Source organism: Sceloporus undulatus, chromosome 6 (assembly GCF_019175285.1).
Source record: "Sceloporus undulatus isolate JIND9_A2432 ecotype Alabama chromosome 6, SceUnd_v1.1, whole genome shotgun sequence".
Classification (NCBI taxonomy): domain Eukaryota; kingdom Metazoa; phylum Chordata; class Lepidosauria; order Squamata; family Phrynosomatidae; genus Sceloporus; species Sceloporus undulatus.
Genome location: NC_056527.1, coordinates 114,365,864 through 114,380,208, shown reverse-complemented (window position 1 = coordinate 114,380,208; position 14,345 = coordinate 114,365,864). Strand labels below are relative to the sequence as shown.

At 44.5% G+C, this 14,345-nt stretch overlaps 1 protein-coding gene across 2 annotated transcripts; it reads right to left on the bottom strand.

Annotated features, from left to right (window-relative positions):
- Nucleotides 1-161: 161 nt before the first annotated feature.
- LRP10 (LDL receptor related protein 10) lies at nucleotides 162-14,041 on the bottom strand. 2 transcript variants are annotated; one of them, XM_042475823.1, is made up of 7 exons: nucleotides 13,620-14,041; nucleotides 11,039-11,077; nucleotides 10,202-10,337; nucleotides 9,300-9,484; nucleotides 7,438-8,290; nucleotides 6,380-6,509; nucleotides 162-4,072 (listed from the first exon to the last, which is right to left on the bottom strand). In XM_042475823.1, exons 1-7 carry the CDS (start codon nucleotides 13,729-13,731, stop codon nucleotides 3,512-3,514), a joined length of 2,016 nt encoding a protein of 671 aa, XP_042331757.1. In that variant the 5' UTR covers nucleotides 13,732-14,041; the 3' UTR covers nucleotides 162-3,511. The 2 variants fall into 2 exon arrangements, with proteins under 2 accessions (XP_042331757.1, XP_042331758.1); XM_042475824.1 differs by having other exon boundaries at nucleotides 10,202-10,334.
- Between the last annotated feature and the right edge of the window lie 304 nt (nucleotides 14,042-14,345).

Sequence of the window (14,345 nt, the reverse complement as noted above, 5' to 3'; positions counted from 1 at the left end):
ACCAAAGCTCTAGACAATTGACCATGGAAATGGGTCCACCAAGAATTGGTGAGAACTCAAATTAGGTCTCCTAGATTATATTCCAAACTCCATGAAACTTCCATTGACTCTCAGTATATTGGTTGACTCAGAAATACAAAGGAAGAAAACTCGCCTTAGCATTATATTTCAAAATGTATTTTTTTTTAATTTTTAGCAAAACTTTTAAAGGCAACAGAAGGTGAAATCACAAACAGAATGGCACCAGTTAGTGGTCACAGCTCAATCACAAAAAAATAATACACAGTGCAAATATTTGCTCATCTAAATCGACGCTACCATTGCTTTTGGCACTCATACCCAGGGGAAAAAATACAGAACGACAAGAAAACATGAACTCCTGGCTCCCATTAAATGTCACCACTGATTCACTGATATCTTGAGAAGAAACTCTGCGAGAAAAGAGGGGAGGGAAAGATACTTAATTTTATATAACACACACATTGGTAAACCAAGCAAAGGGGCCCAATCCACCATGGATGATTGTCGATGGGGCTTACACTGGAGAAAATATTGCTGATTTGGGCTATTTATCTTTCAGTGTCTTAGCGCTGGTTTGAGAGCTGCCTTCTACGAAGATCCAATATCACTTCAATGAAACTTCTCAGTTTGTCTGATTAAGAAGGCACTAGTTTAATAACTTCTTATGAGGAGGTTTCTTTTTAAACTGTCAAATAGGTAACATGATTCCCAAACCAGTCATTTTGATCCAGTGTGTATCTGTGGATTTTCTAATCTTCTGATTCTTCTCCATTTGTGCATTTTACAATAAGATCAGTAACTCTCAACATTTCCCCGTCGGGACTGTTGCTTTTAAGACTACTGCTGCAAAAAGGGATCTCTAAAGAGAAAATTGTGGCAGACAGAAAAATGAATGTGGGCTAGACTTATTCCTTTCAGAAACGAAATCCTTCATCAAAAGCCTGTATTCATAGTTCAGTCTGGCTGCTGGCTTTTACAAGCATAACTACCCAACTCTGAGCACCACAATCTACACCCACAAGTTTCTTTTCATATCATTTTTTCAAAATATTTTCAACTGGGTTGCCTTTTGTGCTTTGTAAAACAGACACAAAGGGTTGGGCAGTGGTTTCAAAACTATTTTATCCTCCTCTTTCTTTTCACCACCAAAGAAACATGCTTGAAACTGAACCTTTGTCTCTAATTGTTATTTTTTTAATGAGATAGTTTAAAAAGAATTATTGGATTGCAGCCCTATTTAGTCATACTTGCATACATACAGACCCACTGGAACCAACGGGACTTTAGTTTTAAATTTAAACTTACTCTATTTCAGTGGATCTACATCAAGTATGGCCAAACCAGGATCCAACCCATGGTTAAAATGTTAGCCCAAATATGATTTGAAAACAGCTAACAATAGTTTGGATTTTGGCATGGCCATACTTCACATTCTCACTGGTTTGAGTCAAACCTGCAATTCACTTCATCTTAAAAACAATTTTTTAATTTAAGTGGGCAAAGATAATATTCACTTTTTAATATCTTTTAAATCAGACATTAACACACACACAAGAACAAGCTTATATTGAATCATTAATTTTCTAGATAATCTGGATGTGCGTTATCAATTTTCCTGCTTCCTGTTATCGTAAAAACAATAAAGAGCAATGAACACTACAAAACTCTTAAATGATCATTGCCCTTGAGATATTTCTCTTATTCATTGTACAATTTTTTCCTTATTTACAACCTAATTGGATATCCCCTGTGCAAAATTTCACTTCTTTCATCAGCTGCTTTAAAAAATAATGTACAAAATATTTTATCAATAGAAAGTCAAAATATCTTCCATCTTTTTTGTTTTTAAAGTAGCAATCCTTTGCACTCATCTAGGAGCAAGTTCCACTGAACACAGTGGCATTTACCTCTGAATAAACATGCCTAGGATTGCCCTGTTAAAATTTCATTTTACCACAGAAGTATTTCCAGTGGAATCACCGAATTTATATAATTTTCACCCTTCTCCCCCTTTTAATAATTCTATAATTGCAATAAATATGTCTAGTTCAAGCATATAGCACTGCTTTTCTGCGTCCCAGCATCACACCATAATATTGGGATTTAGCCAATTCCATCATTGCCTTTAAGGGTTAGTCCCATTTATGTGCTACACAGATATATTTGCTTCCTTCAAGCTTTCAAGCAGACAAATATCTGTAATGTCTCCACCCAGAACATATTTCATCTCCATCCCCTCCTCCTCACTTTATAAGAACATTTTTTAAAATGTCAAGTGCATGTACTTCTATCGCTTCCCATACAAGCCGGAATCTCAGTGCCAAATGAACCAAAAACCTGTCAGAGGCAGCTCTCAAGAAGAAGAGGATGATGATGATGATGATTACTGGGTGGACCCAAGGACCTCTTCTTCTTGTCTTACTACACGGAATTAAGGCGCGAATCCAGATGTGAAACATCCTTTTTTTGGAAAAAAACATTATTTCACTGTCACAACAATGATACAGTATTTACGTATTTGGCCAAGTAATACAGTATTCGTCATCCCTTGTAGTGGTGATCAGGGAGGTGTCATCATGCCCTCAACTAGATGACTGCCTTGCTCAAATGGAACAGCATCTCTAAGAACTGCTCTTCTTACTCCCTTAAATGCCAGGCAACTATGGTTTGAATTTGCCAGTGTATTCCTGACAGTCATCTGGTAGGGTGAAGGCTGCTGCTTCTTTCTTTGGGTGTGCAGCATTGGCCTGAGGCTTCCCAGGGCTGTTTGTTCCCTTGTGCTGATGCACTGCAGAAGCGTGCCCAGGAATATTCTGGTTTCCTTGCACATGTGGAAAGAAGAACCAGCCAGCACACTCACGACCAGATGGCACCGCCTTCTTCGCCAAGCATTCAGGGCTGTCTGGACCACATTTTGGCACACTTCTGCAACCAACCAGTGGCAGGGGTACAAAGGTGCATCACAGCTGTTACTGAGAAGGCACTATGCAAGCAGGTAATAGATACCTGCTTCCACAATGCCCCAAAAACTATATATACAGTTGACCCTTGGAACTTGCAGGGTATCCGTTGCGGACTCCCCCATGAGTTCCAAAACCCATGCATATTCAAGCCCCATAGGCTTGAATGGGGTGTATGTATGTGGGGCGTGCACCATGGGTGGGCGCCCCATTTATGTTAATGGTGGTCGCCCCTCCATGGATTTTCAAGTCCGTGGATCTCAAATCCATGGACTTGGAGGGGCAACTGTACTGCCATAACCAGATATTACATCAACTTAGGTCACCAACAGGATTCCATCTTATTTCTTTCTTTTCCCGTTCGTGGCAATTGGGACTCTTTTGGAGAAAGATGGTGGGAATTGGTACTGGAAGCAGATCCATTCTTCTTCTTCTTGTTGTGCACTTGTAGCTTGGTGGGAAGTTCTTAAAAGGCATCATCCAGTGTTGTAAAGAAGGGCCACGCCAGCTCAGCTGGTGTGGATGGCTTCTCATGTCAAAAGGGGTTCATCATCAGCGTCCCAGTTCGCAGTGGTGTTAATGGTCTCGAGCCACGGTTCAGTGAGAGGCACCAGAAGGACATCATCCTCATCCACAGGAGACGGTGGTATGCTCAGGGGATCCCTTCCCTCCTCAGAGCATGGGGGCATGGGGGAGAAGAGACGAACCCGGAGGGTGTGCATCATTCCTGAGAGGCGTGGTGTGGGAGGGTGAGGGACCTGGGGCTCTGGCGCAGGTTCAGCAGGGAGAGGCAGGACCTTCTGAGGAAGAGGTGGGGCTTGTTCGTCAGGCTGGCCAGAAATTTCAGCTCCAGATAATGGCTCGGATGGGTTTTCAGGAACAGAGTGTGATGATGAAGTGGTGGTGGTGGTTGTAGAGGAAGATGGGGCAGGCTGAGGTAGCAATCCCATCCTGCGCATGCGCCTCACCACACGACGCAGAAAGCGATTCCGATGTGAATGGCGGCTTCCGTTGGCGGCAGCAGGGGAAGTCGTAGTTGGGTCACGACGCAACAAGTGCAGTAGAGATCGCAGGTTCCCCAGCATCGAATTCTGTAATGAGATTGAAGAGGGGGAAATGAGCAGAGACTTAAACCAAATACAAGTGTGTTTTAACAGCCAGAGCTTCCTTCTTAGTATAAAGATATATATATATAGTTTTATACTAAAAAAACAAGTGACACAATAACAATGACAATAGACCAAAAAAGAGACTTACATACATATATCAACTGCAACATAATCTAATAACTTCCTTCTCCTATGAAAATGATTGTTTATTTATTGTTCATAATCTTTCTGTACATCCCAATAAAAACTGTTTCTATACTATCCCTGAATTTACATTCCTGTCCTCCCTATTCTGTCCCATTTGCTAAACTAATCTTCAACTGTATAACGCTTCAAACTTTATTAATATATCTTACTGCTTTTTTTAGCCTCATTTCTCAACCCATCTATAAAGAAATCCAACCCTAATCATGATCAGTCACCAAATCTATTCTTTAAGATTTTACTAGATTCCCTCATTTCTCTTCCTATAAGGGTTTTACACACTTCCAATGATCTTCATGACTTTTCAAAGTCTTATCACTAAGGAGAGTTGTTAGCTTGTCCATTTCTGACATATCAAATCATTTTAAAAGCCACTCTTCTATTGTTGGTGCTTCATTATATTTCCATATCCTATTGTAAATTATTCTAGCAGCTGTAATCACCTACGATATATTTTTTTCTATACTTCTCTATTTGTCTGTCTAATCCATCTAGCATTTTTAATAAACAGAATTTTGACATCAACAAGACGTTGAACCTCAGCGTCTCTGTTATTGTAATATGAACATTTCTCCAGAATTTCTTTGCTTTGATGCACTATGACTACATATGATGGAAGGTACCATTGTCGTCCCCTTATTTCCAATGGTTATTTTTCATATTTCTATAAGTTTACTTGGCGTTACAATGCCATTTTATAGAACATTTTATAATAGTTCTCCTTGAGATCATTACGCCTTGTAAATTTTAATTTTTGTTCCATACTATGGAACATTGTTCCCATAATATTAGGTGTCCAAGATTTTGGGTTCATCTGACCATATTATCCTTCACTGTCTCTTCCTCCATTTTGAGAGTCATAGGCGCTGGATAGACAGGCGTTTGAGGCTCCCTCGTCATGTGCGAGGGCTGCCTGGTGGGTGGAGTGCCCACACACCCGGCAACCCTCGCATGTGACGAGGGCGCCACAACTGTAGCGCGCCTGCCAGATGCGGTGCGTTACGGTTACGTCACAGCTGCGCAGGAAGATGAGAGTGAACTGGCTAGTCATTAACACACGTTCATGCCATTACACAACACTTGAACTCCTTGCCAACTGCCCTCAAAGCTGCTGACCTCAAGACCTTCCCCTGGCACCTTTAACTGGCACAGTGGGGGCAACTGTGGGGGGGGGGCAGCTGGCCGTTTTCCTCTCCAGAACTCCCACAGGAAATCCAAATCCCCCCCCCCCCCTCTTTCTCTACAGTCTTTCCCCCAATGGCAACAAGGCAATGTTGCATCTCTTCCGGTCACTAGTTTGTGAGGAACTGCTGAGGCAAATAGTGGTCTTGGAGGGGGGTAGTATGGGGAGGGTGACATTTTTTCAAGCTTTCATACCTTTCGTTGGCTTTTTGTGTAGTTGGGAGCAAAAACAGTTTGAAAATCAAACCAAATTTTTAAAGGGAGGCTGGAAGGCTTCAAAGATCACAACAATGGGGTCCAGGGGCTACATAGGATGCAGTATGCCTTCCCCTGCTTTAAGCTCTTTGCTGTCTTTGGACGAACCCAAGCTGAGTTTTGAATGTGGTTTCGCAGGCATATTTATAACAGATCCAGCTATCTGGATCTCCAGTTGTACCAGCAGCTAACCACATCCCTATAGTAGCCATGTGACCGAATATTAGATGTTGTTCTTGCATGCCTTCAAGTCGTTTCCGATTTATGGCGACTATATCATGGGATTTTCATGGAAAGATTTGTTCAGAGGGGTTTTTCCTTTGTGTTCCTCTGAGGCTGAGAATGTGTGACTTGCCCAAGATCACCCAGTGGGTTTCTATGGCCAAGTGGGTATCCAGAGTCCTAGTCCAATGCTCAAACCACTACCCCACACTGGCTCTGGTACACCACATTATATACATCTGGATATACCCCAGAGACCATCTGATGAATTTTGCCCCACTGAGAATAATCTAAAAGGTCGTAGTGAGTACCATGGGGAAAATGGTATAGCTGAACATAAGGGAAATGGAGAGATGGACAATCCTTTTCCTAAGCCAACAAGGAACATCTTTTTGAGGGAAGACATACACAACCGATCTGTCTTACCTGATTTGGATGCTCAGTAGGGAAGCCATCCACAGGAGGAATGACCCCACGGGCGATGAGCTGCCCGTAAGATGGCGGAGCTTGGCGCTGTACCAGCTGGGCCTCCATGCGGGACATTGGGGTTAAGACCCTGCAAGGAGAAAGGAAGCCAGTGAGAAGTACAGTCCTTACCCATCCTATGCCTTCCAGAACACACATACCTCAGTTAACAAGGCCTCTGACAAAGAAGCTCATTTTTACAAAGTGCTTTCCTCCTTATCCCTTATCTAGCTGAAATTTTTACCAGCATTGGCATGGACAGTATGATCAAGGAGGGCTGCAGTAACAAAACAAACAAAAAAAAAACATTCACTATTCGGTTGCAGCCACATGCCTGCGGAAAACAACGCAATAAAACATGAGCTGGGAAATTATTCTCTTCTAGCTGATCCATTTCCAAATTGGAAATTCAAAGGGGAAGTGGGTGAAAGAAAAAAGCCATCCATTGATGCATTTTGAAAGAAGTCTACAGAAGGCCTAAATGTTTTTCTTGACCTATGCAAGGCTTACCAGAACTGGTTATTTCATTTCACATGTGCACAGTGAATTTAAAAAATTGCTATAGCATGCTGAATTCCTCTTCTTTGTTGTGTAGAAACCTACCCCTATTCTTTCCCTGTTATTTCTACCTCTGGTACCAAATTTTCTTTTAAAGAAGTAATGCTAGGGAAGACATACTTAAACCATTACACCAAAATGGCTCCCTGCTCCCTATTTGTACAATTGGCCCTCCGTATCCATGGATTATTTTATCCACGGATTCAACCATCTATGGCTTGAAAATATTAAAAAATATATACATTCCAGTAAGGAAACACCATTTTATTATGCCACTGTATTTCATGGGATTTGAGTATCCATGGATTCTGGTATCCACAGGGGCTCCTGGAACCAAACCCCAGTGGATACCAATGGCCCACTGTATGCCTCATTTCCAACACTGTCCTGTTCTGTCTGTGTAGTGAAATACCTATGTACTGTCCCTCCATATGCCCCTTCTACCCAAAAGTACTCCTCACCCAAACTCATGGTTGCGGAGGGAATAAAGACGGCAGGTACACCCCAGTGCTATCACCAGGAGAAGGCCGCACACCAGGCTGCCAATGACGGCGGCTGTCACGACTTTGCGTGGGAGGACGTAGGTGCAATCTGCCTCATCGGAAGCATCAATGCAGTCCGCCTGCCCATCACACATCCAGCTCTCATAGATGCAGCGCCCATCGTGGCAACGGAAGTTGCCCGGCTGGCAGCTGTAGCAGTGGCGCTCATCTGCAGCATCAGCGCAAAAGGTCTGGTAATTGCAGCGGTCAGCAAGTCCATAGCAAACGGCGCCACCCATCCCTTGCCCTCCGCAAGCATACTGTCCCAGCGGGCATCCACGGCAACCTTCTTCATCAGCACCATTAGCGCAGTCCCAGGTCCCATCACAGCGTTCGGCAGCACTGTAGCAAGTCGCCCCTTCACCGTCTCCTCCGCCACAGGGGAAATCCCACGGCACGCAGAAACCTCGCACATGGTAGGTGGCATTGAAACCACGGTAGGTCGTTCCTGCCGCTTGGTACGTGACCCAGGCACGGCTGGAAGGCGAATCCACTGTGACCACCTTGTTGTTACTGGTGTAGTCCAAATTGCGCAGCAAATGGGGGTGAAGGGTGGTCCCAGGTACCCCTTCATAGACCCGCAGGGAGTCCCCAATGTCTAATTCGAGGAGGGTGAAGCGGATGCTCAGCGGCCGGCTGTCGTGAGCGTCGAGGGCCCACTGGCAACTGGCAACCCCCAGGTAAGAGTCAGATGCAAAGCCTGGTGAAAAGAGGACCCCATAGAAATTGTCCAAGGTAAGGTTGCATGGGTAGGCAGGCCAGGTTTTGGATTCTGTACCACAGAGAGAGAGATAAGAATTATCATTTATTTTCTATTACAATATTTACATCCCACCCTCTACCTAATGATTGCAAGCTGGCATACAATAAAACTAACCAGGGTAGAGAGGCCCTTGAAAAAGCATGTCTGTCCCACCATCCTCATAGGTACATCTGGTGGGGACACAGGAGAGGCCTGTTTGGTGGCTGCTCCCAGGTTCCTTCCTGGGCTGCATCCACACTGCAGAAACAATCCAATTTGACACCACTTTAACTCCCATGGCCTATGTGATGGAATGCTGGGAACTGTAGTTTTGTGAGACATTTAGACTTCTCAGTTAGAGCTCTGGTGCTACAAGAAATTACAATTCCAAAAATTCCATAGTGTTGAGCCGTGACAGTTAAAGTGGTTTCAAACTGGATTATTTCTGCAGTGTGGATGCAGTCCTAGAGAGGTTAAACTCACACACTTTCTAATATGCTTTTATTGGCAAGCCTTTGATGGCTGAGTGCTTGTGAGGAAAAGGTCATTTCAGAATGTGTTCTCTTCCTAACAGTCTGACTTTTAAATGTTTTTAATTCTATTGTTAGTTTAACTGCATATTTCATTTTCATATGATCTGGATTTTAAAACGGCATTTGTTTTAACCTCTGCAAACTGCCTCGAGTCCTGAATTGGAAAAAAAAAAATAGACAGGCTATAAATAGAGATGATGTTTCTAGTTAGAGAGGTGAGTCGATGGAAAAAGAAGTATCCTTTCCCCCTTCCTCTAATTCTGTCTTTGGGTCTAGCCACATTACAGAATTAATGCAGTGTGACACTACTTTAACTGCCATGACTCTGTTCAACAGAATCCTGGGATTTGTAGATTGGTGAGGTATTTAGCTTGGTCTGTCAGAGAGCTTTGGGGCTTCACCAAGCCACAAATCCCAGGATTCTGGAGGATGGCAGGTCAAGTGGTGTCAAACCACTTTAATTCTGCAGTATGGATGCATCTGTGAGCTCTAATACGCATTGGTACCTCTCTGGTACTTCAGCTGAAACCCATCTCCTGTCAGAAACTTCCAGCTGTAGGTCAGGGTCACGTTGCCTCCTTTTATCCGGAGGGGCTCGGGATTTTTGGAGCCACAGATTTTCCATGGAGGTTGAAAGGATGAACGAACGATCAGCATCTCTGAGTTGCAGGAGAGAGAGAAGTGCTGGAACCTGTGGAAGAGAAAGGGGAAATTGATGAGTGTTGGGTTTGGTTTCAATGCGATCCTCCCTGAGAAACTTTCCAGAATGCATTTGGAAGCAGAAGAGGTTGGGAAGTGACAACTTTATCTCCAGAAAATCCCATCTGCAAATATCTTGCAAGATTCTCTCAGACAGAAAATCCACATTTTGTGTTTGTGTGTGTCTCCAATTCTCTTGTCGACTTATGGTGACCCCATGAATTCCATAGGGTTTTCTTAGGCAAAGAATACTCAAAGGTAGTTTCCCAATTCCTTCCTCCGAAATCTAGCCTACAGTGCCTGGTATTCATTGGTCTCCCATCCAATTAGTAACCAGAGCTGACCCTGATCAGACAGGGTGTATTAGCACCCAAAGGAGCAGGGAAAATGGGCAATGAGAATTGGCATGACACAACAGTACAGTACTAAGTCTGCAGGGTATACATTCTCAGGCTTACTATAGCTAGCGAAAATCACGGTTAATGGTGAATGCTAAATGTTAAATTTCCAGTGGAAATTGACCAAAGAGTTGTGCCAAAGGACCTCCAGATGCCTAGAAAAAACTTTTTTTTCCAGATGTGGGTACCAGACGCATGGATATAGGACATACTGTACTGATTGGCTCATGATGGAAAATAGGCACTGGGATTGGGAATGGTGACGTTCTCCCAGTAGTAAAGTAGAGCAGGTGCACATGTTTTCATCTCACCTGATATAGATGACATCCTCAGGCCCGCCCAGAATAACCCAGCTACAGCTACTATATGACATCTCCTGCACAGAAGGACTACGGATCAGGCCTTGTGGTTCTTTCCGGATGTCAGGGTAGCCTTGGCAGATGCCTGCTGGGAGAGAGAAAGTCAGTAACATAAGTAGATCTTCCACATTGTTGCAGCTTCCCTTGCAGAGGAATCATCTTAATAATGCAGCCAGCCCTCCACTTTTGCCAGTGTTATTATTTGAAGGTTTGATTGATTTGTTCTCTCTAGGAATCTCTAGGTCCTCCGGCGCAACTCTGATGGAAATTGACCATAGAGTTGCACTGGAGCAGTTGCTAGAGAAAACACTTCTCTAGGCATTTGTAGTTCTATGGTCAACTTCTGATTGAGTTGGAGGACTTAGAGATTCCTAGAGAGATGTTCTCTCACCTTAAAAACATAGCCCTTTTTTATTTGCGTTTTCTGCAACTTTCACAGCAATCCTGTGCCACTATCCCCAATGAATGTGGAGTGGCCACTATATATCCCAAGACACCAGCCCTTTTTGGTAGAGAAGGCGACAGACCTTGTGAAACTGCAGATCTCAGGATTCCATGCAGCACTTAAAATGGTGTCAAACTGTAATATTACTACAGTGCGGATGCACCTTTAGGCTTCTTTTGCTTGCTGCTCAGAACTGCTTTCTAGAATATGTCTAGGTCTCTTATTTGCTTCAAATCCTTCCTCAAAGGTCACATGCTAAATAAATAAAATGGAGAAAAAGAGGCCCACTCCTCTGTCTCCCCCCCCCCCGATCCCTCAAAGTCCAATGCCCTCTCTTCACTTACCCATATATGAAGAGTAGCTTTCAATGGGCTCAATGACACCTATGGAATAGAAAGTACGGTAAATCAAATTCCAGGAAGTTCCAAAAAGCCATTTAGAGAGGAAATATAGCAAAGGATCCCACAGACAACTGCATTATTTCTGCCACGCAGACAGAGCCTTGGTCTATAAATTTGTTATGTGACTTGATCTCTATGGCTGAGCAGGGATTTTTAATAAGTCATTTATTAATGTTACACTTCCACCATACTTTTGAAGTAACAGGAAAAGGTGACTTCTTCCACCCAAAAGTGCTGCCACTGTTATTCATAATTTCACTTTCAAAATATACCTTCACGCCAGCATAGTATAGTGGTCTGGGCTAGGACTCTGAAGACCAGGATTTGAATCCCGGCTCGGCCATGGAAACCCACTGGGTGGCCTTGGGCAAGTCACATTCTCTCAGCCTCAGAGGATGGCAATGGCAAACCCCCTCTGAAAAAACTTCCCAAGGTTTGCCTTAGGTTTGCCATAAGTTAAAAATGACTTAAAGCCACACAACGACAACAAACAGCCTTATTATATAAAAAGGAATGAGCTGCAGGATCTTTATTGTGTTTATCTTTGTAGACCAGCATCCGTTTTCTGAGAACACACGAAATGGCATTCTTATAAAATATGCACAGGAAAAGAAAATGAGCTAAAAATAATCTTTATCAATAGTAAAAACCAATAGGTTACCAAATACAAAGAGCAACAGCTGGACTGGGCCAGTATAAGAAGTCTGTGTGTGATAATAGATGTTCTCTTTTACCCAAAATACTTGGGCCCTGAAGCATTTTGGATTTCAGAGTTCTTCAGATACATAATGAGAGACGTTGAAGATGGGACCCGAGTCTAAACACTGACATTTATTTATGTTTCATATACATCTTATACAAATAACCTGAAGGTAGGTTTATACACAACATCTGTAAATGTTTTGTGCATGAAACAAAATTTATGCACACTGAACCATCAGAAAGCAAAGGTGTCACTATCTCAGCCGCCCATCTGGACAATTTTGGATTCTGGGATTCCAGACAAAGGAGATTCAATCTGTACAAGAGCAGAAAGATCCCTTCCATCCTGCAGGATAATGGGAGTTGTAGTCCAATACCATCTGGAAGACCCAGCCATGTAGGTAAAGACAGGATTCCAACAATGAGTCAGGCACACCATCAACCGGAAGTTTCAACCCAAGTTTATAATGACAACAACACTTGTGTCAACTCTTAACTATGTAGCTGTGTGTTCAAAGCAGGCATCGCTTGGGGCTGCCAAGGCGGATTATTTTAGATCTTGAATTGTGGTGGAAAAATCAATGTTGTAATTGTTGTTGTGTGCCTTCAAGTCATTTTGGACTTATGGCAACCCTAAGGCGACCTTATCACAGGGTTTTATTGACAAGATTTGTTCAGAGGAGATTTGCCATTGACTTTGCTGAGGCTGAGAGAGTGTGACATGATCAAGGTCAGACAGTGGGTTGCATGGCGGAGCTTGGAATTAAGCCCTGGCCTCCAGGGTGAAGTGGTTTGAGTGTTGGTCAACCCTGGAAACCAGGGTTTGAATCCCAGCTTGGTCATGAGTGTCCTTGGGCAAGATACACTCTCTCAGCCTCAAGGGAAGGCAAAAGACAAACCCCCTGTGAACAAATCTTGCCAAGAAAACCCCATAAGAGTAGCCTTTGGGTCGTCATGCTTGAAAGCACACAATAACAAACCTGCAGCCAAGAAGCTCTAGTACATCAGTTCCTAAACTCTGGTCCTCCAAGGGTTTTGGACTTTAGTTCCCAGAATCCCTGAACATCAGCCAAGATGGCCAGATTTCTGGGACTGAAGTCCAAAAAACTGGAGCGCCAAGGTTTGGGAGCCACTGCTCTAGTGCCTCAGTGAACTACAAATCCCAAGAGCCTATAGGATGCAGCTACCCACCCCTAATTTGGCACCATTTGCACATGGTGTGTTTCCCCAGGGCATTTCCACCGCTTCCCACATCATCCTCTCAAGAACAAGGGCAGCCAGCGTGGTGTAGTGGTTTGTGCCTTTGGTTACGACTCTGGAGACCAGGGTTCGAATCCCTGCTCATCCATGGAAACCCATTGGGTGACTTTGGGGCAGGTCACACTCTCTCAGCCTCTGAGAAAAGCAAGAACAAAACTCTGAATAAATCTTGAGATCTCGCATGGTGGTGTAGTGGTTCAAGCCTTGGGCTACGACTCTGGAGATCTGGATTCGAATCCCTGCTCATCCATGGAAATCCACTGGGTGACTTTGGGGCAAGTCACACTCTCTCAGCCTCTGGGAAGGACAACCGCAATTCACAGGGAGCGTGGTGTAGTGGTCAGACCCTTGGACCACGACTCTGGAGAGCAGGCTTCAGAACCCTGCTTGGCCCTGGGAACCAAGGTGGCCTTGGGTGAGTCACACACTCTCAGCCCCAGGAAGAAACAAACAAACATGATAGGCTCACTTGAGGAAATGAAGGCACAGAACAACAACAACAACAACAACAACAACCACAAGGGAAGGGTCAAGGAAAATATTGTGTTTCTCTTTCTCTTACCTAAGAGCAGTCCCAGGAGGAAGGTCCATTTGACTCCAAGGGACCCCAGCATCTTTGGCCTTGGGTTCTGGGCTGGAACCGGGTAGAACTTGCACCGGGATCCAAGGGCCATCTTGGCCTTCGTTGAACTGGGGGGGGGGGGTTCAAGCCTTCCCTTTGGAAAGGGGGGGGCCCTCTTGCTTTTGGGGGGAGTGCTGCTGCTCCGATCTCAGGATCTGGGTGCGAAAGGTGCGCCTCCAAAGCAGAAAGCCCTCTCCTCCTGATGGGGAAGTGGGGGCGCTTTCTCAGCCCCTTCTCTGCCCCCGACCTTCCAAGCCTCGGATCGGGCCCTTCAGCCCTCCAGGGCTGACCCCATCAGGCCTGCTCTGGGCTCCCCTTCCGCCTCGGAGGCTTCCTCCTTTTGGAAAGGGGAGGAGGAGGAAGAGAAGCCAGCAGCCAGGTCTCCTCCCTCTCGCCTCCTCCTCCTTCTCGGCTGCCTCCTCCTCCTCCTCCTCCTTTTGGAAACTTTGTTTTCCTGCCACTTCCTGCCTCTTTGCAACTTTCCTCCCCGCCTCTCCTGCGTTCACACGCGACACGTGTCATCCTGCGGGGAATTAACCCCTGCCTCCTCGCCTGGAGGAAGCAGCAGAGCCCAAGGCAGCTGGCAGGGACCAGGGGCATTTGGAGATGATGTCGATGATGATGATGATGATGATGATGATGATGATGATGATGATGATGATGATG

Excerpts from the sequence above, each read along its gene's own strand:
- LRP10 (XM_042475823.1), bottom strand. The coding sequence starts at position 13,731 with ATGGCCCTTGGATCCCGGTGCAAGTTCTACCCGGTTCCAGCCCAGAAC. Across the intron at positions 9,485-10,201 it reads GAGGATGTCATCTATATCAG|GTTCCAGCACTTCTCTCTCT; the intron begins GTGAGATGAAAA and ends TCTCTTCCACAG. Across the intron at positions 6,510-7,437 it reads CTCCGCAACCATGAGTTTGG|GGTCTTAACCCCAATGTCCC; the intron begins GTGAGGAGTACT and ends TTCTCCTTGCAG.